The 23,930-nt window shown below is 44.5% G+C and overlaps 5 protein-coding genes across 7 annotated transcripts; 2 read left to right on the top strand and 3 right to left on the bottom strand.

The window, feature by feature from the left end:
* Positions 1-86: 86 nt before the first annotated feature.
* Positions 87-3,906, top strand: LOC115548840 (crystallin J1C-like). The gene is made up of 10 exons (XM_030363705.1): positions 87-284; positions 740-806; positions 966-1,142; positions 1,289-1,387; positions 1,474-1,566; positions 1,909-2,065; positions 2,429-2,544; positions 2,854-2,931; positions 3,109-3,248; positions 3,596-3,906. The coding sequence occupies exons 2-10, from the start codon at positions 740-742 to the stop codon at positions 3,692-3,694; spliced, it is 1,026 nt and encodes a 341-aa protein (XP_030219565.1). The 5' UTR covers positions 87-284; the 3' UTR covers positions 3,695-3,906.
* A 166-nt stretch (positions 3,907-4,072) lies between these two features.
* Positions 4,073-10,934, top strand: eif2b5 (eukaryotic translation initiation factor 2B, subunit 5 epsilon). The gene is made up of 16 exons (XM_030363704.1): positions 4,073-4,293; positions 4,529-4,653; positions 4,849-5,034; positions 5,405-5,582; positions 5,691-5,771; positions 6,009-6,086; positions 6,278-6,590; positions 7,181-7,326; positions 7,507-7,654; positions 8,268-8,369; positions 8,588-8,689; positions 8,947-9,037; positions 9,137-9,263; positions 9,815-9,940; positions 10,287-10,397; positions 10,669-10,934. Exons 1-16 carry the CDS (start codon positions 4,144-4,146, stop codon positions 10,726-10,728), a joined length of 2,124 nt encoding a protein of 707 aa, XP_030219564.1. The 5' UTR covers positions 4,073-4,143; the 3' UTR covers positions 10,729-10,934.
* A 5-nt stretch (positions 10,935-10,939) lies between these two features.
* LOC115548841 (mitochondrial ubiquitin ligase activator of nfkb 1-A-like) lies at positions 10,940-13,491 on the bottom strand. Its single transcript, XM_030363706.1, is given in 5 exon segments — positions 10,940-12,086; positions 12,089-12,392; positions 12,796-12,916; positions 13,031-13,118; positions 13,216-13,491. Coding segments are annotated over 5 exon segments (846 nt in total). The 5' UTR covers positions 13,330-13,491; the 3' UTR covers positions 10,940-11,867.
* Positions 13,492-14,275: 784 nt separating this feature from the next.
* Positions 14,276-18,541, bottom strand: LOC115549254 (mitochondrial ubiquitin ligase activator of nfkb 1-A-like). Of its 2 annotated transcripts, XM_030364363.1 has the most exons (5): positions 18,025-18,541; positions 17,686-17,809; positions 17,500-17,587; positions 16,771-16,891; positions 14,276-15,808 (listed from the first exon to the last, which is right to left on the bottom strand). In XM_030364363.1, the coding sequence occupies exons 2-5, from the start codon at positions 17,800-17,802 to the stop codon at positions 15,277-15,279; spliced, it is 858 nt and encodes a 285-aa protein (XP_030220223.1). In that variant the 5' UTR covers positions 17,803-17,809; positions 18,025-18,541; the 3' UTR covers positions 14,276-15,276. The 2 variants fall into 2 exon arrangements, with proteins under 2 accessions (XP_030220223.1, XP_030220222.1); XM_030364362.1 differs by having other exon boundaries at positions 17,686-18,541.
* A 102-nt stretch (positions 18,542-18,643) lies between these two features.
* Positions 18,644-21,219, bottom strand: LOC115549253 (mitochondrial ubiquitin ligase activator of nfkb 1-A). 2 transcript variants are annotated; one of them, XM_030364360.1, is made up of 5 exons: positions 21,057-21,181; positions 20,818-20,942; positions 20,628-20,715; positions 20,421-20,541; positions 18,644-19,849 (listed from the first exon to the last, which is right to left on the bottom strand). In XM_030364360.1, exons 2-5 carry the CDS (start codon positions 20,932-20,934, stop codon positions 19,327-19,329), a joined length of 849 nt encoding a protein of 282 aa, XP_030220220.1. In that variant the 5' UTR covers positions 20,935-20,942; positions 21,057-21,181; the 3' UTR covers positions 18,644-19,326. The 2 variants fall into 2 exon arrangements, with proteins under 2 accessions (XP_030220220.1, XP_030220221.1); XM_030364361.1 differs by lacking the exons at positions 20,628-20,715; positions 20,818-20,942 and having other exon boundaries at positions 18,645-19,849; positions 21,057-21,219.
* Positions 21,220-23,930: the final 2,711 nt, after the last annotated feature.

Here is a 23,930-nt window from a genome sequence, read left to right as displayed (position 1 = left end):
ACGGAACAGTGAGCTCTAGCGGTTAGAGGCTGCCTCACAACGATCAAGTGACCACTAGGGGCGGTGGTGGCCACCACACGCTTTTGGAGTAATTCGAGACACGCCTTCATCTACATTGGATGTAGTCCAACCTGGATAAGCAGCAACACGTACAGGACTGCTGGAATACGTTTGGAGATCAGCGAAACCCCGTCGAGCCCATAATCACATGACGTGAGCATAAAGTCACATGAGAAGGAAGTGTGTAGCGTATTTCACAAGGGAACTTGCGTGCAGGGTTCAAGGTAAGATCTTGTCATCCTCGCAGTCGCTACTCTATTAAATAATCGAATCGATGTTAGTGGGTCAGAGCTTGCAATCATATTAAAGATATTGATAGATTCACTGCACTCATAGTAACGGTAACATTACCAGAGGCAAGTCTAGAAACAGTTCTTAAACTGAACATAATGTACGATCTCGCCTGGGACAGAGGAATGTCCTGTTGGAGAATGACAACAAAACACTGTGGCCGTAACCCACGCCAAAAATATTCCGAAAAATTGCAAGAAATTCACCGAGACTTACAAGACTCCACATCCACTCTCCACACTCAACCAACAAACAAATCAATTGATTGGCCAACACAGATTGACAGGTTAAACATTCCAATCAGTGCACACAATCCAAGGCGTCTATGCAAGCTCGCCACAACATTTTCATGTTAATCTTTAGTTGATAAGCATACTGTTGTTTCCAGATGGCATTGACCCTGGCCGACAGGGCTATTGGAGCCATCGTTGGATCCGCGGTGGCAGACTCTGCTGGTAGGCTACATTATATTCTAAATATAAACTTTTGTAAGACTGACTCAATGTAAAAAAAAAAAAAAAACATTTACCGTCAATGAGACTTAACAAACCACTTTGTGTGTTTAACGTGATTGTTTTTGTCTGTTTGTTTAATTGTGTGTGTCCACTGCGTAGCCCAACCGCTACACTGGGTGTACGACCTGCAGAAGCTGAAGGTCTTGCTGGCCAAGCAGCCTCACCCTGAGTTCAACCCTGAGTCCGTCAACCCCTTCTACCGCAGAGACACCGGGCAGCAGAGTTGCTATGGAGACCAGGCCTACGTCTTGCTGGAGTCCCTGGCCGAATGTGGAGGTAACGGGCGACCACTCTCAAAATCACATAATGTCTAACGCAATTTGTCCACAAGTTTCCGCATTGATTGATTGACTGAATTTCACTGTGGATGATGTTGCTACTGTTTAAAGAATGATGACATTCTTTTCCCCGATTTGGACCAGGACTGAATGTCGAAGACTTGAAGCAACGGACACTGAAGGCCTTCGGGCCCGGCTCAGAGTACGACACGCCGGTCAACGACCCCTACAAAGTCCCTGGAGGTAAGGCCCCTTCTCTAACGCGAAAGCAGGGGATGGGTCCATCATTGCTAACTGAAAAAATGAACAAAACAAATGTATGATTTAAGGACCGAAACCTCAACTGCCGATCCAGGGCCCTTGGAGACACGCCAGTTTAAAGGGCTTCCTGAAGAACGTGGACGCAGGCAAACAGGATACAGGTAGGACAGGAAGAACCACCTACCCTGTTCAGTTTTTTTTTTTTTTATGTAATCGTGCATCACAAGTCTTGTAGTTGCTGCAATTTAGATCGTATGCTTTGATTTTTTTCTAAGGCTCACCTGTACATTTGTTTGTTTGTAGATCTGTGCGTATTCTTCTGGATTTAATTGTTGTTCCTTCGTCATTTTTACTGCCCCTGTACCTCTGCTACCTTGACAACCAAAGCTACCATCCGGGGATAAAGTTGATCTTACCTTAAGTTGCTTGGGCAAAAATGTGCCTACAATAAATGTAGAGACATGGGAGACCTGTCATCCGTCTCTTCCTCTTCCTTCCTGCAGGCTGTGAGACGGACGGGCAGATCGACGGCGTGGCCAAGCTGGCACCCATAGTGGCGTTCTATGCGGGGAAGCCGGACATGCTGGAGAAGGTGGAGAGCGCCGTGCGTGTCACCCAGAACAACGACGCCTGCGTGGTGGAGACGCTGGCAGCGGCGAGGTGGGCACCTGCTTGGCACAGGATCCCAGCCCACTGGAGGCACCTCTCTATGAATATCGGTTACTGTCATCGAGTTATTAATGAGGTCAGGAGGATGTGGTGGTGAAGGAGTTTGATTCCCAGATGGAACGATAATGGGTTCCTGCCCCATGCCTACACCTACCTGTGGCCCTGACATCCTGGAGAAAAATGCCAAACGGCTTATTTGCTCCTTAGTGACTGAATTCCTGTGTGTGTGTGTGTGTGTGTGTGTGTGTGTGTGTGTGTGTGTGTGTGTGTGTGTGTGTGTGTGTGTGTGTGTGTGTGTGTGTGTGTGTGTGTGTGTGTGTGTGTGTGTGTGTGTGTGATTGATTTATTTTTCAGGATTTTGGAGCATTTCATCCTAAATGGTTCTGATCCTAAAGCGCTGGACTGTGTGATGGACCAGCTCAACGACCCCAACAGAGCTCACCCTCAAGATGGGGATAAAGACAGCTCTGGTGTGTGCGGCCCTCGCAACGTCATGTGACTTGGTCACATGACACGGTCTATTACTTTTATCTGACCATATTTCGCAGTTTTGTATAGATCACTCCAGGTTAAATATTCCTGAATGGTTACATTAGCAGGGGAAAGAGTAGGTAAATGTAACATGAGGGCTTGGGTGCTCCACACGGGACACAAAAATCCTCCAAATATGCGCAGATCATCATATTGATGCTCTTAACTGCATCTACCCGTTGAGCCATTCGGATTTTGTTCAATTTTGAATAATTTTTTGTGTGGGTTATATTTGTACTGTTTTTCAGGCCATATTGATGAGGTGAAGGACTACATATCCAAGTCTCCCCAGGAAGTCATCCCGGCTATGTTTCCCAACTCCTGAGGTATCTTCACTTCTTCCTTCTCCATCTGCATGTTCTGCAGAACCCAGTCAATCTGTTATGCTAATATTGTGAATTTTAGGCATTTAAAAAATATATGCCATTGTTGATTAAAAATGTTGTGGTTTTATCCACACTCTTCCCCATGTGTGTGATGATGATAATGTCGTGGGGGTCCAGGTTTGCCGGGTGCGTTCCAAGCAGCGCTACATGGGGTCCTGACAGCCAAAGGTTATGAACAGGCGGTCAGAGAAACCATGAGCTGCGGAGGATGCACCTGCAGCCGTAGCTCCTTCATCGGGGCCTGCCTCGGAGCGCAGGTGTGTGTGTGTGTGTGTGTGGTTGTGTGTGTGTGTTGTGTGTGTGTGTGTGTGTGTTGTATTTTGTAATGAACACAAACTCTTTCGGTACTTTGAGAAGAGTGGGTTGGTAACAATGTGTCAGTGATTCTAAAACTGAACAGGCACCAACCTCCGGGAGGATAAAACTTATTGTGCTAAATATTACATCAAAGTAGCTATTCTAATATATTTTTTGGATTTATTTGTCACATATTTATAATTGAATTGGAATATCTATGAAACAATTAACAATAAACTATTATTTTTGTTCTCTATATTTGTCAAGGTTATAAAAGGTGAATTGTATTTATTTATTGTTTTTCTAGATCGGTCTTGAGGGAATTCCCTCTTCCTGGAGAAGCAAGACTCTTCGCTACGGTTCTCTGCTGGAGCTCGCTAAGAAAATCGCTGAGCAACACCAATAGAAGTATCACTAGTTATCAGAATATGTAACTTGTGATCTTCGTGAAACTACTAGAACCTAGAATTGTTAGAGCTTTTGCAGAACAATTAATGATTATTCCTGTTTAAACTTTTGCAAGGCAGGAGTCGGATGTATTTGTTTCTGTGCAAGTGTGACAAGTCAGTGGGTTCATTTATGAAATAAAATAAAACTGCTATTTTGTTTACCATCATATTTTAAAGTGGACTGAAATGAAAAATGAAACTAATTTCATTCAATACTTTGCATTATTATGTTTATTTACATTACGATATACTTTATTGTATTATAATATCGCTTTAAATACGATTACATTTACATTAGTTTACTATACTACGATAAACAAAACAATAGCAACTTGGTTGCGCTAGAATTGTCCAGACAGAGCCACCGTCTATCTATCTGACGAAACATTGGAAGTAGTTGTCAGAGATGTCAGGTAAAGGAGGAAAACAAAGTCGCTCAGGAGGCGGCAGAAAGGGTGCCGATGACCAGGAGGAAGAGGAACAGCCGTTGCAGGCTGTTCTTATTGCCGACAGCTTCAACCGGAGGTTTTTTCCGATCACCAAAGACCAGCCAAGGGTAGGTATTCTAGATCGATAGCCGAACAAGCTAACTAATGCTAATACTAGCAACACTAGTAAGCATGCTGTATCCTTTTGACAGGTTGGGGTTAAAAACTCTCATAAACCCTAATCGATTAGTTACTAGACCGTAATGAATTGGATTCACCGGATTATAGGATTCCCGATTTCAATGCATGGATGTTGATATTAACATTACTGATAAATGCAACTCGAACTTTTAAAATCCGCAGGCATTACTCCCACTAGGAAATGTGGCTATGATCGACTATACACTGGAGTTCCTGACTTCCACTGGGGTGCAGGAAACATTTGTCTTCTGTTGCTGGATGTCCCATAAAATCAAGGAGCACCTGCTGTAAGTACGGCATATATCATCTCATCCATGATGATGATGATAAATCCCTCAATGATATATCCATAACGTCAGTGTTATACACATGCGTTTCTTCAATCAAACCTCTTTATCACGGTTTATAAGTTGCATATTTTTGACGTGGAGTATAATGTAATATAATGGTTGAAACATCTGTCTATCCATCTCTCCCGACAGTAAGTCGAAGTGGTGTCGTCCTACCTCCCCGAACACAGTCCACATCATCACCTCTGACCTCTACCGCTCGCTAGGCGATGTGCTCAGGGACGTGGATGCCAAGAATCTCGTGCGCTACGACTTTGTGCTGGTGTATGGAGATGTGGTGTCGAACATTGACGTCACTCAGGCCCTGCAGGAGCACAAGTAAAACACTCTTGTATTACATATTTTGATCTTTAGTCATTCATCAGATGCTTCTATCCAAAGGAACTTTTGATTGAAGTTTTCGTAAACAGGTTATTGGTCGCCTAAAGGTTTGGCTGCAGACACTGTGGTGTGAACCCAGAGCCACATGAATAAGACTCCAATGCCAACCCCTACACTATCCTCCTCCGATGGATGATAGTCTAAATCATTAATAATCATTTGGATATTTTAGGGCACTTTAACCAAAGTAGTTTAGACTCTCCCTGTCAACATATTTTCTTAAAAGGCTAATTATTCTTTCAAGGCTACTTTCCCACCTCGATTTAAAAAGGTTCATAGACTTATTTAAGTGTTCCTTATACTCCAGGCACCGCAGAAAGGTGGAGAAGAATATCTCGGTGATGACCATGGTCTTCAAGGAGTCGTCGCCGGGTCATAAGTCCCGCTGCGAGGAGGACGACATCATCGTCGCCATGGACACCAAGAGCCAACGAGTCCTGCACTACCAAAAGACACAGGGACTGAAGAAGCTTCAGTTCCCCATGGTGAATGAACTGGATGTGAAGCAGCAGGCCCTTTATGATATGGTAAAGTGAGGTTTTAGTTTGTGGGCTGACTGGTGACCTTTTACCTTTTTTTCTTTTTGACTCCAGAATATTTTCCACAACGGAAGCGAGGACTTTGAGATCCGACACGACCTGCTGGACTGTCACATCAGCATCTGTTCCCCACAGGTCAGTGTCCCACCAGATACAGGAGCTCTAGAGACAGGCTGAAGAAGTCCCTGTACCAGATGCAGGGACTATGTTGGTCTCCCATCAGATATAGGGTGTTAGCCTAACTGCTCCTAATGAGGTAGTTAATGGGTGTCTCTGTAGAATTGTAAGAGCCCCTGAGTAGGTCAATAAAGGCTGAGTGCTACACCTGTTTTGCTTCATGTTCTGTCCTGTTTTTTACCGTTTCTATTTCAGGTGGCTGAGCTCTTCACTGACAACTTCGACTACCAGACCAGGAACGACTTTGTCCGAGGGATGCTGGTCAACGAAGAGGTACATAAGTCAAAGTTAATCCAATTATTATTGTCTTTTTTAAACAGACAAAAATTCAGTGATTGTAAAATGTCAAATGTTGACTCAGTGATTGGTCCAGACACACACTTCTGCTTGGACCAATCAAGTGGTTTATTATTTATTATTGCTCTCTTTTCTTCCCCATCATCATCCGTTTTAATCGTCCACAGATCCTGGGCAACCAGATCCACATGCACGTCACCAAGGACGGCTACGGCGCTCGGGTCTCCAACCTGCTCATGTACGACTCGGTGTCCTCGGACCTGATCCGCCGCTGGGTCTACCCGCTCACGCCGGAGGCCAACTTCACGGACCGAGAGGGCCCGCCGTGCACACACTCGCGCCACAACGTGTACCGGGGCCCCGGCGTGAGCCTGGGCCACGGGAGCCAGATGGTGGAGAACGTCCTGATCGGCTGCGGCACCAGCATCGGGGCCGACTGTCACATTTCAAACAGCGTCATCGGGAGTAACTGCAACATAGGTGTGCAGTGCACGTGTAAAGGCTGTCATGGATAATGGGCGCCGGGGGGATTCAGCTAGACTTTGTCACAAGAAAAGTGGTTCCCCCATCTCCTTATTTTTATAATTAGCCATTTAATTTTCAGTAAGCATCCTTCAGAATCCTTCCGAAGGATTCTGAAGGATTCCTTCCTACCTGTTTGAACTGTTGCCCTCTGGGAGGCGCTACAGGGCAATCAGATCAAAAACAAACAGGCTAAAAAACAGTTTCTACCCCAGAGCTGTTATTTCTCTAAATAATGCAGAATTATAAATTATTGCATTATCATACCAATCTGACCTTTAAATTTGGCTGACATTTTAAAATATATATATTTGTTTTTGAGTTCCTTAACATTCTATATATATTTTAAAAAAAAAACACCTTTTCTCATTTATTTTATGTTTTAAAAAAACTTTTTTTGAGAGCATCTACCCCAATTTCGTTGCACTTCGTGCAATGACAATAAAGAGAATATGATGCTGAGAAATCCCTGCAAGGCCCTGTGGTGGAAGCGTATGCTGAATGATTGAAAGGATATGAATCAATGTGTGTTGTTCTGTCATCCACAGGGGACAACGTCACCCTGGACTGTGCCTACGTTTGGAACCACGTCACCATCTCCAAGAACGTGACCATCAGCCAGTCAGTGGTCTGTGACCGGGTGGAGATCAGGGAAGGGGTCCGGCTAAACAAACAGTGTGTCCTGGCCTACAACGTAAGCCTAGACCTTCACAGAGCCCCCTAAATATAGGCCGTCTCATAGAGTGCCAAGTGTGTGTGTGTGTGTGTGTGTGTGTGTGTGTGTGTGTGTGCGCAAATAAAAGCATCACTTTTTCATCAGGACAACTTCATGGATGCAGATTCTAGGTTATAGATGTACCGTTCGTGTGTGCAGGTCTTGATCGGACCGAACGTCTCCCTACCGGATGGCACGGTGGTCTCCATGCACCACCCAGACGAGGAAGAGGAGGAAGACGACGATGAGTTCCTCAGCGACGGCGACGCAGACGCCAGCCAGAGTAAAGAGAAGAACAAGCAGAAGGGTATGTGTCAGGTTTTAAAGGGCTGATATTATGCCACCAGGTGTGAATAGCCATTACAAGCAGTATGAAAATCTGCCGTTTCCTGCGCTTTAGTGACATGAGTGTGGGACAAGTGGGAGTGTCCACCTAGATGTATGATGGATAGATTGTGATGCTTGTGATGGCTTACCTCACTCACACCTGGCGGCATAATATCACCTCTTTAAAGTTGAGTGCCAGGAGAGCGAGCGGTCAGTGTCTCCATATCCTGGGGTCTCCGCCTGGTGGTAGTATTGAGTTTATCTTGAGTGAGACATCCAACTCCTTATACCGATATTTCATTGGCTTAATATCCAGTAGCCCATCATCAAACCCACTTTGATGGCCCCATTACTATGAAGTGCTCTATTTTCGACCCCCAATGCACTAGCTTTGATCCTACGGAAATTCCTGGAAGAACAAGCTTTAAACAAGTCCCTGAGACTCTCTTTTGTAGTGTTTGTTGTAGTAGTATGTTTATAAGTATGTAAAACGGGTGACATATGGCTGGACAAGTGCCTCATTTACGCAGCATGCATCCTTCTCCCCGTCCAGAAGCTAATAAGGCCTTCTTGGACTGCCTGGTTCTGTCCAGGGTTCAACCCAGCGGAGGTGGGCGTGGAGGGGAAGGGGTTTGTGTGGAAGACCAGCAGTCTGGACGACACAGAGGACGAGGAGCTGTCCCAGTGCCTCTGGGGTGAGTTGGGGGGGGGGGGGGGTCTGCTAGACCTGAGTGCCAGGAGAGCTGTTGAGACCTGTTGGGTCTGCTCTAGCAGACCCAACAGGTCTGCTAGAGCAGACCTGTTGGGCCTATGAAGAACCCCCCGTCAAGAATGCATTTACGAATGAAGCGGATTATATATGATATATACTGTAGATGTTGATTCTGACAGTCAGATTCTGAATTTGTTCCAGGTTTGGTCTTGAACCCTGACCCTGAGAGTGACAGCGAGGCCAGCGAACCCGACGACCCCGACGACCCTGTCATCCCCTCCCCTGAGATGGACGATGTCAAAGGTGAGGGGGTTGTTCTGCCCTGGATACCTCTACAGAGATGTGGGGGGGTTCCCTGGTTGTGGTTCTGGTACCGTCGTCCATTGGCATAAATGGCTTTTCCTAACTTTAGGATTTAAGTTGTCTCAAATATTTTCTCTTTTTATCGATGGGAAATGTACCTTTGCTCCTGCAGTTGCCGAAGTTGTTGGTCTAGTGTTTAGTTTTTTCCTGAGTGGTGTATCCTGGGTAATGGAGTTCCCCTCTCCCCCCTGGTGCAGTGTTTGAGTTGGAGGTACTGGGCACTCTCCAGCGAGGCCTGGAGGAGAACATCGGCTGTGACAACCTGGTGGTGGAGGTCAACTCCCTGAAGTAACGGCCTCAACACGCTTCATTCCCCATTTGCAATACAATTGGCCACTATCTGCCATGTTGGCTCCACAGCTAGCCTGACAAGCTCTCTGTCTCCAGGTACGCCTATAACATCACCCTGAGGGAGGTGATGCAGATGCTGACCAGGGTGGTGCTCGAGTTCCCCTTTCAGCAGCAGCAGGGGGTACAGCTCTCCGCGGCCCAGTATGCTACCGTCCTTCTGCCCGTGAGTACTGACGGAGCCTCATAACGGAGTGTTGGACTCACAGCAGGAGGGGTACTGGGTTAGATCCCCCGTGTACACAGTCTAACCTGTGAGCGTCCTTGAACAAGATGCCATACGCCATCCTCTTACTGGCATGTCCTATGTGGATAGGGCCTTCTGTGCAACTGCCCGTACCCTATGGAATATCCTACCACTTCACATCCCTTCTGCCCCCTCTCTGACACACCCTACCTGCCCCCCCCCCCCCCCCCAGCCTATCTCCTTATTCCCAGGGTTATACACATTTAAGTTATTATTATAATTATTATTATTATCATTTTGTCAGGATTATTTTCGCTGAAGGAACAAATTATAACTTGATAACTTCAACTTTATTAATAAGATGATTTGATATGAGGTGCACAATATGTTCTCTTGACCGCAAAAGTACCTTCTGAGAGTGTCTTTCTATACCACTCAGCAGAGTCAAATACTGTGCAGTAAAGCTCACAGGGTAGACTTGATGGATGAGTCCCTTTTCCTCATTCATCCCCTCTTTCCACCACCCTCAGCTGATCGAGAGGTGGGCGCCGCTCTTTAAGAACTATGTGAAGAAGGCCCAGGACCACCTGGACTGTCTGTCAGCCTTTGAGGAACACTTCCTGGAGCAGGAGAAACACTGGCCGGCCATGATCAAGGTCAGGACCCATACGATCTATCTCTCTCTCTCTCTCTCTGTCTTTCTCTCTGTCTCTCTCTCTTTGTGTGTGCATGTGTGTGTGTTCTCTAAGGCCAAGAAACGTCATGAAGTCTTCATTAAAGCTTTGATAGTTTGTTTGATATGTAGCTTAGAATCAGGCATCATAATTGAACCTGGATCACTACAAAGAGTATTGACTGTGTTTAGCGCACTATAAGACTGAGCCAAGAGCCTCCCCCTACTTGCTAACCAGTCCCAGATATATCCTTGCAAACTGTGGGTCACTGTGGAGACACCAAGCGGTGGTAACACCATAGTAACGGATCTGACGTGGTGGTCACCAGGTTTTGATGAGCATGTACCAGCTGGAGATCCTGGAGGAGGAGCTCATCATGCGCTGGTTCTCCCAGGGAGCCACCACGGACAAGGGCCGGCAGCTGCGCAAGAACCAGGGGGTAGGTACCCTTAGATCCAGGGGGTAGGTACTCTCAGAACCAGGGGGTAGGTACCCTCAGAACCAGGGGGTAGGTACCCTCAGAACCAGGGTGTAGGTACCCTCAGAATATTATGGTAGATACCATAATATCTAATAGCACGTGTTGTATAATGTAACACTGAAAAGGCACACTTCACATGCATCTAAAAACCAGGGACTAGCTAACCCAGGGCGACAGTTGAGAAACAGAACCCTCTGACGTCCCCTCTCATCCTTGGTTCTAAAACCAGCTGCAGAAGTTCATCAAGTGGCTGGAGGAGGCTGAGGACGAGTCATCGGAAGACGAATGATGCTGATGAAGAAACCGTCGATCTGAAAGACTGTTTATGGGCATTCAGATGGGAGGGGGGGAGCTCCTCTGGTGTGGAGGTCTTCCTGGCCATCGCTCAACTCTTCCCTGATCCAGAGAAGATGCAATATATCACACAGTGTCATGACAGGGCACACGCGAGTGCTCCGGGAATGGCTTTATCCAAATAAATAGGAGACCACCGTGGGAAATGTAGTCATTCTGTTTATTTCATGCTTTTAACACTGTCAAAAGAAAACTACAATCCAGGTAGAAACAATTCCCATTGACTGAATCAAAATTGGCACTCGACAAAACACAACATGGAGTAACAGCAGTATGGTTATAGGCCTGAGTTTGGGCATGCATTGTTGCACTAAACTGTAGAAGCTAGCAAGCAGCGGTGTGCATCATTGTGACCATTGATATTTGATTCTGGGCCCTTTGAGTAGCCCACTCAACCCAGGAGAGACTACACCTTTTCATGCCATGTCATGTTTTTCTTTTAATTATGGAATTTCCCTTTAAAGTACGGGAACTTTGAAATGTTTTGTTTTCAGTCTTAATGGATACACAATAGTTTAACCATTCCTATCAGAAATACTTAACGCCACCATGTTATTCTTCAATAATGATAAGGAGGAAGAAACATTCACATGAACACCGTGTTGGAAAAATCGTAGTTACTTATTGAAGATATAGCTAAATAAGTAAGAACAATTGTAATATAACCCTGTCGGACACTATTATAATTCTTATGAGACACATGGCTCAAGACATGGGATCCTAGTGATTTATTTATGGGGGATAAGGTATGAGGAAAGGAATGAATACAGTATTATCACGGTTTAAATCATTTTGGTTGCCATTATAACTAATGAATGTCATTTAGTGTGCGCTATTATCCAAAGCCTTACAACAGTGTGTGGGTGAATACAATGGCAGTCGAACCCTTTCCCCTGGCCCGGGGTAATCCACAGTTGACCTCAGACAAGGCCATTCTCACCTGGAATCTCTTATTAATTGTTTACATCAACTGGTCCATCCAACTAATTTCAACAACCAGCCACGACTCACACCCACCGTTTTGGGTGACTTTACCCGCAAAAGGCAGATCATTAAAAAGAAATCACGGGCTATTTATCGTTTATCATTGTGCTTCTGGAGGAGGTCGTAGAGGGTTTCCGCCAAACAGACGGTTCCGATGGCGCCGCACCCCACCGCCAGCTTCTTCCACATGGAGGCGGAGTTCTCGTGCCGCTCCACGTAGCTCTTATAGTCAGTACGCAGCAGGACGTACGGACGGCCGTCCTGCGGCGCCTGTAGCCTCATCACCCTCCCCCCCTCTCCGGGTCAGCCTCCAGGACCAGCTCCCCGAAGCCCGTGACGGTGGTGCCGACCAGCAGCATCGCCTCGGTCCTTGACTTGTGGAAGAACCTCAAGTTGCTCAGATCCTGAGGGGTTGCAGCCGACAAGCCCCCCTCTATGACGCAGCTGCCTTGGCAGTTGACCAGGTCCAGGTCCAGGCCCGTGGCCTCCAGGGGGTTCTGGACCTTCACGTAGACGTCACCGTCGCTCCCACTGGCGGTGGTGGGCCCCCCCGGCGCCACCAGGCTGAAGGGGACCGTGTGGTCGGTCTCCTTTCGGTTGGGGCTCTGTGAGTCCCTGAAGTTAGTGTTCGTGTTCGTTAGTGTTTGGGTTAGTCAGGGCTCATTGGGGTTCAGCAAGGGAAGGTCTATAAACGTTTAGTAAAGTTGACCACTGACAGAAAAGGTTAAATGAGTCAATACCGACCTTCAAGTAGGCATCCCTGAGCAGGAGGCTCTCTAGCCTCCTAATGTCACGTATTATGTATTATATGTGTAGGCTTACATTTGGACATGTTTTGGATGACACTAGTATGTATAATAAATATTAATGACGCATTGTCATCCAAAGCGATTTACAGAGAGAACCCAGAACCATGTGCCTGGTAATCTGCAAAACACTAACCCATGATTAGCCTATCCTGCCGTTGCCAATTGAGGAGTAGGGGATAGTAGATGTACTGCCTCAGTGTAGATGTTACCATGTTAGAGTCAGAGAGTTCCAGGTCTCCCAGTGTTCCTCTTCTGATATCTTCTGGACAACCCCGAAGCTTCGAGGAACAAACTCGCTGGCCAGCGGCTCCCCATCTGGTTGGACCAGACCTTCATGATCAAACCAAACACGGGTCAAGTCAAACCAGTACGTTTTTTAACCTGTGCTGTTAAATGTGTGTTTATCATGGATGTAAAAAGGGTTCAAGCATGATGTAGCCTTACCGTCTACACCAATGTATTGGAATCGTTTGAGAGTATCTGACGTTAGTAATTTTAACAAATGTTGATCTAGTTTGTAAAAGGGTATTTCCCGAAATGAAAAGTATTAGAATGTTTACTATTCACAAGCAAGTGGTTTCCCTTTGTATTTGTGGGTTGTGTCAAGTGTTCATTAAGCCTACCCATACCTTTATCTTTCGCAATTCTTCTTTCTTGGCCCGGTAAAAATTATAAAACATTCCAGAGAAAGCGAAACTGGATCCGATGCCAAACAAAACCAAGGGGTTAGGAAGATCCCTCATGGCTTCTCTGGGGAACAAGAAGCCAAAGTTAATGTGCAGGAATATCAGCTAACCAGTGAAGGGTGACTAACGTCAGCTTAAATCAACAAGATAAAAACATGAAAATGTTTCACGTCGTCGGTCTGAGTGACGTCGTAAACTGGGATCCAATGGAAAATTAAATATGCGCTTTGGAGATTTGACCGCTAGAGGATATCAAAGCAGCGGATTACTAGTTTTTTTTTGTGTCATCGTGAAGCTGTCATCGGTGTAACTAGGAGTTTCAACCTTTTAAAATGTGCGTGCCTCATAGCATAGTGTAGCGCTTGTCTGGGGTCAGTACTGGAAAAAAGCACTAAATATCTACCTATAGATTCGAAGGAGAGGCAGCCTAGGAACCAAATAGAACAAGTTGAACAAATGACCAGTTTATTGCTTCACAATCGGTCATGCAACAACCACAATATAAAGTGATGAATGCAACAACCACGATATAAATCAATGAAAAATTAAAAAAGAAGAGTAGATTGTTTGGAAATCGTCAATCCTCTCAGTGTGTGTAATGTTCCAGGGTATAGCCAATTTAGTCCAATGAAATGGGGTATGCTTGAAGGTTCCGCGAGTTCCGGGTCCTTAGGTGTACTGTATCTCTACCGATCTACCTACCGACGGGCAGGACTGGGGTCTGGTGTCTTCTTGATAAGCGAATCAGGTTCGTTCTGGATCATACAGTTGGCCACACTGCATCCACGATCCGGGTTTAGCGCGCCATCTCAGCATTCAGATTCACCGGGTTCTGAGTGTGCACATAAAACCAATCTACACAAAGTGCAGAATAATCTGTGTCTGCTTTCTAAATCTATTTATTACATGAAATCTCATTAACTTATTTTCTACACGAGTAACCATTACCTGGATGCACTCAGATTACATTGAGACGATATAACAACATCACAGTAACCACTAGTATTACTCACTACTAGAAGCTTTAATTTGCAATGCGTTTCACAAAATAATAATGTACAAATCAAAAATACAGTATTTCACATTTCACAAAATGCTTATCTGTTTTCACACATCTTTTTCCAGTAATGTTAACTTAACTTACTTATGATTACTTTATCACTTCAATATACTTGACTTACACATGACAATAATTTAGTGTAACTTGAACTTCATTGCATTGGCTATTAAATAAACCATAGTAAACCATTGCTATCCGCTATATCAACCAGTTATCACATTATCGTTTTCATAAAAATTGGCATTATGCCTTCATTAGGTTACATTTTAGGTTTGTTTTAGGTCTCCATCAGTTCTTACAAGGCCTGTAAGAACTTGTTTTCAGTTAAAACGTCCATATCAGAAAAATATAGCCTAACCCTGTAATTCCTTACTTATGACGTTTTTAATAAAAAAGACAGGAAAATAAAATCACATGAACACCATGTTCACAAAATTTACTTACATTGAGCATATACCTAAACTACAAAAATATACTGTCATATTATTCTACAGTGAAATCCTGTGTTACACCATCTATTGAACTATGAGACATATGTCTCAAGATCTAGGATCCTAGTAATTTAGTTACGGGTATGAGGTAAGGAACGAATACAGTTGATATTATCAAGTTATCAAGGTTGAAAACATTTTGGTCGCCATTATAACTGATGAATGTCATTTAGTGGACGCTTTTTTCCAAAGCCTCACAACAGTGTGGGTGGATACAATGGGGTCGAACCCCTTCCCCTGGCCGTGTTAATCCCATGATCCCATGTTCAACCAGTTTCCCTCAGACAAGGCCATTCTCACCCAGAATCACTTATTGATGGAATACATCAACTGCTGAAATACCCTAATAAATGGCACCTTTTATCTAAACAGCCCTCCATATCCCACTCATTTCAACAACCAACCAGCCTCCCACACACCGTTTTGGGTTGGAAACCCACCACAAATAACATCTCAAGGTCTATATAATTTCTTGAGGAAGTCATAGATGGTTCCCGCCAAAACGGTGGTCCCGACGGCGCCACACGCCACCGCCAGCATCTTCCACAGGGAGGCGGAGCTGTCATGCCACGCCACGTAGCTCTTGTAGTCCGTTGGCGCCAGGATGAACGGACGGCCGTCCTGTGGCGCCTGCAGCCTCATCACCCTCCCCCCCGCCCCCGCCCCCGCGTCAGCCTCCAGAACCAGCTCCCCGAAGCCTGTGACGGTGGCGCCGACCCGCAGCAACTCCTCGCTCTCCGCCTTGGCGACAACCCTCTCGCCGCTCAGATCCTCGAGGATGGCGTCCGACACGCCCCCTTCTGCCGCGTGGCGCAAGCGGTGGACCCGGTCCAGGTCCAGGCCCGTGGCTTCCAGGGGGTTCTGGACCTTCACGTAGACGTCGCCGACGCCGTCATGGCCGCCGGGTGTGGTGTGGCCCCCTAGCGCCACCAGGCTGAAGGGGACCGTGTGATTGGTCTGCTTCCGGTTGGTGCTCCTTGAGTCCCTGAAGTAAGGTTGTGTTAATTGAAAAGTGTTATTGGTGAGTTAGGGTTTGTGTAGTTAGTGTTAGTTATAGTCAGGCTGCGGTCTAATGAAACTTTTTTTTTTACGTCTTCCAAAGAAAACGCCCAATTCTCAAACATGTACCCCTGTGCCCAATGGCCCATTGGTTTGGTGCTAATTCCAGAGGTTCGTAGTTAGATAATATGGAATTTAATTTGAGTCTATATTCAATACATTTGTCACAGCTTGTCAATGGTCTACCATTAGCAACGGTCTAGCCTGGTCTACATTGGCTGTAATGGGCTGGTCTAATTTACAACTTCCAGTAGTCTGGTCTGAGAAATTGCGTGACACAAAATCACTGTCATAGGTTGAATACTTCCATCATTAGGGACACTTTGGCTTGATAGGGGGCATAAACTCACACTGAGGAATTTGGAATAGTTTGGACTATGGCTGTAGCATATATCTTTCTACATAAGTTTCTCATGGAATTCACCTTTTTCTTTAATTTTCCCCGGCGCAGCTCCGTGCTTAACAGCGGTTATTGCTACAATTGAATAGCCTAGTTGTTATTGAGTCTATTTCTGAAATAATTGCAGTGACGGCTGTTTTACTCTAATAATGTTAAAGTTACCACTCTTTGCTTCAGAAAACGCCATTACTGTTTTGCCAGCTGGGACCTGTATATTACGTAATCAATAACCACGCGGCCCCTGATTGACCCGATTACATTGCAATTTCCGGTATTCGTTGTGGTCGCCTAAAGTTCCAGACGGATCCCTGTTGTATCGAAACGAACGTGAGGTCAGGCGGTCGGGATGTTCTCCAGTCTAGCCTTTATGTAGGCTTAAAACTTTGGGGTTCAAACCCAGAACACTTTGGCAGGAAAAAACCCATGACTATACCCTGACCATTTATAGGGGATAGTAGATCATGTTATGGACTGCCTGAGGATGTTACCATGTTTTAGTGAGAGAGTTCCAGTACTCCCAGTGTTCCTCTTCTGATATCTTCTGGACAACCCCGAATCTTCGAGGAACAAACTCGCTGGCCAGCGGCTCCCCATCTGGCTGGACCAGACCTTCATAATCAAACCAAACACCGTTTAAGCCAAACCGGAACGCTTTACAACTTGTATGGTTGATCAAAGACCTAATGTAACCTTTCTACATGCAAATATCTGAAAAAGAATAGCCCTGGATTTTGTGGAGTTGTGCACTTACATTCGCCAAAATTTTCAAACAATTGGAAACACGTTTATGCACTTCTTATATGCCCTTTAACCTACCTCAGGGAAACCATTGAAACCTTGATATTTCTATACCGATCTAGCTTGTACTTCACTAAAAAGTGTGCATGCCAGCCATGTGGGTCGTTTTTTTAATGTTTTTTTAAAAAGAAAAATTACGAACTTTATAAAGTATTTTTTGTATAATCGTTTTGACAACTGATAACCGCATTGAGCTACAACACGATTGAATTCCCTGCATAACATCTACAGCTGTTGGAGAAGCTACTCATCAAAACGGTTAGTTAGCAGGTTCACGTTACGTGACGTTACGCAATTTCATACCTGCCTGAGGAATGTCAGATATATTTCAGAAGACAAGTTTCCAGCTTCTCACGTCATCAAACGACGCCATTAAATGGGCGTATGTAAAAAGGGTGCATCCATGGTTGTAGCCTCACCTTGTACAGCAATGTATGGGAATCGCTTGCGGGGAGATGCCTTTAGTAAATCTAACAAATGTTGATCTGGCTTGAAAATGGGTATTTCCTGAAATGAGAAGTAATGACAACGTTTTGTTTATTATTCACAAACAAGTCTTTAATTTGTGTGTGGGTTGTGGAAATGTTCCTTAAGCTTACACATACTTTTAACTTTCGCAATTCCTCATTCTTAACCCGGTAAAAATGACAAGACAATGCAGATAAACAGAAACTGGATCCCACGCCAATCAAAACCAAGGGATTAATCGGGTGATCACTCATGCTTTCTCTGAGGAAACAAGAAGCCAAAGTTACTGTCCAGGAATATCAGCTTACCAGGTAGTTGTTAATACACGTTAGAATAAAGTAGACCTGAAATAATGCCGCAGAATAATAGGCTCGAAATGTGTCGATCCCCTTTCACTGATACAGCTACCTGTATCAGTGAAAGGGGGTCGGTTCTAAGATGCAACGATTTATAGGTAAACAAATCTGAAAACATACCACTTTATTCACTTGTTTGTCTTTGTAAAAAAACAAGGAGACAACAAACAAACTCGTTCACAGGCATCCAATGGAATATATGAATAGACCTTTTGAAAATCCTGACGATGACGCCACGAAACCTAGATTTGCTACCCTCTAGCGGTCAATTCACCAAATAAATTATAAGCAGGTGTTTCTACATTTGGGCGTGTGTTTGTGCGTGTGCGCGTGTTCAAATGGCATATAGCAACTATGATGCATTATTTATTTATCTACAAATAATGCATAACCTATACCTATAAATATAGGCCTATTGTTTCCTGTGTATGTTCTATTGTGGTGTTACATCTACCTTTTAATAAATAACCTTGTTTATACTATGTACTTGCTAGATAATGTAATAACTTAAGCATAATGTTATACTGTCAACTTGCCAAAAGCCATTCAATTATCCATCAGCATTTGTATTACATTATCAACAGTTATTACATTATCAGTTTCTATATAAGGCTTGCATTAGGCCTACATTAAACACAGAGGTTACATTCTTCCAAGGCCTATATTGCATAGACTAATTGACTTCAAATGTAACTTAAAGTGAACTCCACATTCATAAACATGCACTCAAGGCCCCAAAGACGTTTTCATGTCAAGTTTTTCTTTAATCATGGAATTCCCTTTAAATTCAAGCAACCCTTCGTAATGTTTGGATTTAACACTCTTACGGGATACACAATAGTTTAACCATATCTATCAGAAATATATACCATCACAATGTTATATTCTTCCATAGTGAAGTTTATCAATGGATAAATGTATCTCTTGATAAAGTATGTTGATTAGTATAAAGATATACTGTACTATATCAGAGGACATCATTGAGAAGAACTATGCAATCAGACACATGCTCCAGATCTGCGATCCTAGTGATTTAGTTATGGGAATAAGGTATGAGGTAAGGAATGAATACAGTACTCGACATTCTCAGTGATTTGGTGGACGCTTTTATCCAAAGCCTCACAACAGTGTGGATGTTAAGAATGGCAGTCAAACCCCTTCCCCTGGCCGTGTTACTCCCTTGCTCTACCGATTGACCTCAGACAAGGCCATTCTCACCAAGACTCACTTATTGATTAAAGACATAAACTGGATAAAATACACCTGACTAACCCCTGATTAAATAAACGTGTAATTGGCTACTCACAATAGGCACGTCTTAACTGAACAGCCCTCCTCATCCCACTCATATCAACAACCAGCAGAGGTGTGGCTGCCTGCCGAATCCCAAGAAGAGTAGATCATTAATAACAATATCACGGTCTATTTATCGTCGTGTTTCTTGAGGAGGTTGTAGAGAGTTCCCGCCAAAACGGTGGTCCCGACGGCGCCGCACGCCACCGCCAGCGTCTTCCACATGGAGGCGGAGCTCTCGTGCCGCGCCAAGTAGCTCTTGTAGTCCGTGGCGACCAAGATGTACGGACGGCCGTCCTGTGGCGCCTGCAGCCTCATCACCCCCGCCCCCACCCCCGCGTCAGCCTCCAGAACCAGCTCCCCGAAGCCCGTGACGGTGGCGCCGACCCGCAGCATCTCCTCGCTCTCCTCCTTGGCCACCGCCCTCTCGCCGCTCAGACCCTGGAGGACCGCGCCGGACAAGCCCCCCTCCGCGGCGCGACGCACGCGGTAGTGGACCCGGTCCAGGTCCAGGCCTGTGGCCTCCAGGGGGTTCTGCACCTTCACGTAGACCTCGTCGTCGTGGCCGCCGGGGGAGGTGTAGCCCCCTGGCGCCACCAGGCTGAAGGGGACCGTGTGGTTGGTCTGTGTCCGGTTGGTTTTCCGCGAGTTCCTGGAGTGAGTGTTTGTGTTTGTTAGTGTTTGGGTGAGTTGGAGTTCATGCGAGCTAGTGTTGGGTTAGGATTGAGTTAGGGTTCGACAAGGGCAGGTCTGTACATGTTGAGCAAAGTCGACTCGTAACTGAAAAGGTTGTGGCCCTGCTCAGGGTTACCTACAGGTAGCTTCCTACCTGTAGGTAACCCTGGGCCGGAGGCCGGAGGCTCTAGGTAGGAAGCTACCTGTAGGTAACCCTGGGCCGGAGGCCCTAGTTTCCTACCTGCTCATTAATGGCATGTATCACCACAGTCGCTTGGGATGATAGCATCTTCTAAACGGCTAAATAATATTCAGCTAAATTAGTAGGTTCTATAACGTTTTTCAACAGTGTCATCCAAAGCGACTTCAGATACATTTCATAAAAAACCCTAACCAATGAGAAGGTAGGGGTTAAGGCATCTTGCTCAATGATGCCCATTGCCTACTACAGGTAGGCTAAGGCCAATGGGGTCAAAACTAGAACCCTCTGGCTGGTAATCCACCATTAATGGGTGATAGTAGATCGACTTCCTGCGTGTGGATGTTACCAGGTTTTAGACAGAGAGTTCCAGTACTCCCAGTGCTCCTCTTCTGATATCTTCTGGACAACCCCGAAGCTTCGAGGAACAAACTTGCTAGCCAGTGGCTCCCCATCTGGCTGGACCAGACCTTCATAATCAAACCAAACACGGGTCAAGGCAAACAGGTACATGTGCATAGGATGTAAAAAGGGTGCAAACATGATGTAGCCCTACCTTCTACAGCAATGTATTGGAATCGTTTCCGTGTAGCTGACTTTAGTAATTTAAACAAATGTTGATCTGGTTTGAAAATGGGTATTTCCTGAAATGAAAAGTAATGAATACATGAGTATGTTCACTATTTTTCGGTGGTTTCGTTTTGAATTTGTGGGTTGTGTGAAGGGTTCCTTAAGCCTACACATACATTTAGCTTTCGCAGTTCTTCTTTCTTGGCCTGGTATAAATTATAAAACAATCCAGAGAAAGCGAAACTGGATCCGACGCCAATCAAAACCAAGGGGTTAATCGGAAGTTCACTCATGGTTTTCTCTAAGGAACAAGAAGTTAATGTGCAGGAATATCAGCTAACCAGGTCGTTTTTAATACAAGCTAGCAGAGAGAAGACCTTAAGTAATGCGACAGAATAACTAGCTCAAAACTTACCAGGTATCAGTGAAAGCAGTGAAACAATGCAACGGATAAAACAGAATATGATCCACAATGATTTCCTTGTTAGTCTGTGTGACGTCGTACACTGGCATCCAATGAAGTATGAAATATGCGCTTTGGAGATTTGACCGCTAGAGGGCATCAAAGCAAAGGATTACTAGGTTCGTTGCGTCATCGTGAGCCCATCAATCGGTGTAACAGCAGTTTCAACGTGTGTGTGTGTGTGTGTGTGTGTGTGTGTGTGTGTGTGTGTGTGTGTGTGTGTGTGTGTGTGTGTGTGTGTGTGTGTGTGTGTGTGTGTGTGTGTGTGTGTGTGTGTGTGTGTGTGTGTGTGTGTGTGTGTGTGTGTGTGTGTGTGTGTGTGTGTGTGTGTGTGTGTGTGCGTCTCTGAGTCTCTGACCTGAGGCTCTCATCATACCATAGCCTATGTAATGTACATCACATACAAATGGAATAGTCAATTTAATAACCCCCCCTCGTCTACAATAATTTGAAAATTGTAATTAACACTTTAATCAAACATTTTAATTTGGGACCTATGCTCAATTACAATTTGTAGTTCAATTTAAAATATACTTCTATGCAGAGATCTTTATTATATCAATAAGGCTATGCATTTCAGGGTCTTACATCTTAGGCGACATTGCAACATATTGTTGCAATGTTTAATACAGTTCATTTTTCTTTTTTGATTGTATTTCCCCATCTCCATCCACCACCACATAATTTATGAATTGATTTGTGATTCGGTCCAACGTTGATGCATTCACGGCTTTGTAGTACCATGTCCTTGAGTGTTGTGACTCAAAAGGTGATGACGCCTCACTTCGGACGATGACGATGACTTGCAGCGTAGGTGGAAGGCAGCAATGAAATATCAAAGACGCAATGATGCATCACCTGAAACATCCATACTGTTCACTCACACAGCGCAATGCAAACTGTGGTTTTAACTTTGCTTGCCTCAAGAAGCGACGGAGAGAAAGACTGAGAATACGGAAGAGATAGAGATAGAGGGGGGAGAGAGAGAGTAGGAGATATCTGATATGCTGTCGTGTCAAGAAAATGAGTCACATTTTGAAGACCGCTGAAGGCCTACTCAGCAGCAGTGAGGACAATCACAGAGTGAGCCAATAGCATAGGGCCTGTTTTATACGTTCTGTGGTGTAGGGACCCAATGTAGACCTAACGGTCTAGACATAAGAGCTAGAAACTGCTGACTATCATCATATATATAAGAATATCATCACTGCCTGTATATTAACATGTCATCCTAAACATATACAGCCTGCAGTTCCATAGAACTGCATACATTTGTAGATTGTTTTTTTTACATTCTTTATTTATTGAACCTTTATCTATTAAGGAAGTCTCATTAAGGTTAAGCTCCACTTTTTTGCAAGAGAGACCTGATACCATAAACAGCTCTTCAAGTTCACTAACGGTCAGTGATGGAATTAATATCAATAACTTTTCCACGATGGTTTGTTAATATTACATAATGGATGATGCACTATGGAACAAAAGTGCAGTATGATGTATGAAATATGTGACTTAATCCATGTCTGTCTCTTATTAGCAGCTTTCGGTAAATACGCTTGAAGCGTTCGGTCCCTTCACAACACAACATTTGTAAAGACTCCTTGACAAAAGTCAATGTTACATGAAAAACCAGACACATCCTCCGACTGGCTTGCAGATAAGGTGAGGGACTTCTGATGGCAACAAAGATCAAGGAGTAAAAGAAGATTGTGTGTGTGTGTGTGTGTGTGTGTGTGTGTGTGTGTGTGTGTGTGTGTGTGTGTGTGTGTGTGTGTGTGTGTGTGTGTGTGTGTGTGTGTGTGTGTGTGTGTGTGTGTGTGCATATGATTGTTTGCCTACTCAAAAAGCAAAGCTTCATTGATGCCTGGAAGGTAAACCAAAAACGCCTACCAGGAGAAGAGAGATTAGGATTATTGACGAGGATAAGATGATGAAATGAAAAAGGAAGAGATGACAGTAATCTGTCTTCCCTGGAGTCTTCACTCCGGATTCCCCGTCCAGTCATGTGACCGGGGCTTTTGGTGGAACCTATGGTCAGCCATGACAGGTGAGGCTTCTGTCCCCTGACCTCAGAGTGGTTTCACCCAATAGGAGGAATTCCTGCCAGGGACGATGATACAATAGACTATGTGTACGAATTTTCTTTGAGTATGGCATGCACTGTATACATGTATGCATGTTGTCTGTCTGTGTGCGGGTATGAGCGGGAAAGGTCATGTGTGTTTGTGGTGCTGTTTCAGTCCCTACAGACGGTCAGCGTGGGAGAGCAGGGTTAAGGCTTGCGGGCTAGAGACACCAGCGGAGACGCTGATGTCACGCAAACATGTTTTGAGCACATTTTAATGACCAAGCACAAAATAGTTCCTCATTTTACTAACCACAACACTGATAATTATTCTGTAAACAGCAGCCCGATCGTATCCGTCTTTCTCACGGTTACGAGGTATACCACCGCACAAAGAAATTGTAGCAACTTCATTTTAGTATTTATATTACCAATTATATACATTGACCTGATCCGTCATGTTTAATTTCACTTTTCATGTTAGACTTGTCAGTCATATTTTAGATCGGAAAATGTTACCATAGGCCTATTTTGTTACAGAGAACATTCTTCTTAAAGTGAAAAAATAAATATTCAATTACAATTAGAATTGTCTATCTGCTAATAATACAACATGCATTATTACAATATAGTAACAATATAGGCTTCGAGTGTCTCGGTTTTTATTGTGTCACAATCTATCTTCAATCAATAACCTTCGTAATTCAAACTTAATGAATTTACTTTTACTTTAATGAAGCATTATGTTATTTGGTTATTGT

Source organism: Gadus morhua, chromosome 8, assembly GCF_902167405.1.
Source record: "Gadus morhua chromosome 8, gadMor3.0, whole genome shotgun sequence".
Lineage (NCBI taxonomy): Eukaryota > Metazoa > Chordata > Actinopteri > Gadiformes > Gadidae > Gadus > Gadus morhua.
Note: the sequence above shows the minus strand (reverse complement) of the source record. Positions and strands in the feature narration are given on the sequence as shown.

What these genes read in the sequence shown, in the direction of transcription:
- eif2b5 (XM_030363704.1), top strand. Translation starts at nt 4,144, where the DNA reads ATGTCAGGTAAAGGAGGAAAACAAAGTCGCTCAGGAGGCGGCAGAAAG. An exon ending in AGAAGCTTCAGTTCCCCATG is followed by an intron (nt 5,583 to 5,690) that starts GTGAATGAACTG and finishes TTTTGACTCCAG; the next exon opens with AATATTTTCCACAACGGAAG. An exon ending in AGCTGCGCAAGAACCAGGGG is followed by an intron (nt 10,398 to 10,668) that starts GTAGGTACCCTT and finishes TTCTAAAACCAG; the next exon opens with CTGCAGAAGTTCATCAAGTG.
- LOC115549254 (XM_030364362.1), bottom strand. Translation starts at nt 17,802, where the DNA reads ATGAGTGATCACCCGATTAATCCCTTGGTTTTGATTGGCGTGGGATCC. An exon ending in AGGAATTGCGAAAGTTAAAA is followed by an intron (nt 17,588 to 17,685) that starts GTATGTGTAAGC and finishes TTCTCATTTCAG; the next exon opens with GAAATACCCATTTTCAAGCC. An exon ending in AACTCTCTCACTAAAACATG is followed by an intron (nt 15,809 to 16,770) that starts GTAACATCCTCA and finishes ACCTTACTTCAG; the next exon opens with GGACTCAAGGAGCACCAACC.
- LOC115549253 (XM_030364360.1), bottom strand. Translation starts at nt 20,934, where the DNA reads ATGAGTGAACTTCCGATTAACCCCTTGGTTTTGATTGGCGTCGGATCC. An exon ending in AAGAACTGCGAAAGCTAAAT is followed by an intron (nt 20,716 to 20,817) that starts GTATGTGTAGGC and finishes TTTTCATTTCAG; the next exon opens with GAAATACCCATTTTCAAACC. An exon ending in CCAATACATTGCTGTAGAAG is followed by an intron (nt 20,542 to 20,627) that starts GTAGGGCTACAT and finishes TTGATTATGAAG; the next exon opens with GTCTGGTCCAGCCAGATGGG.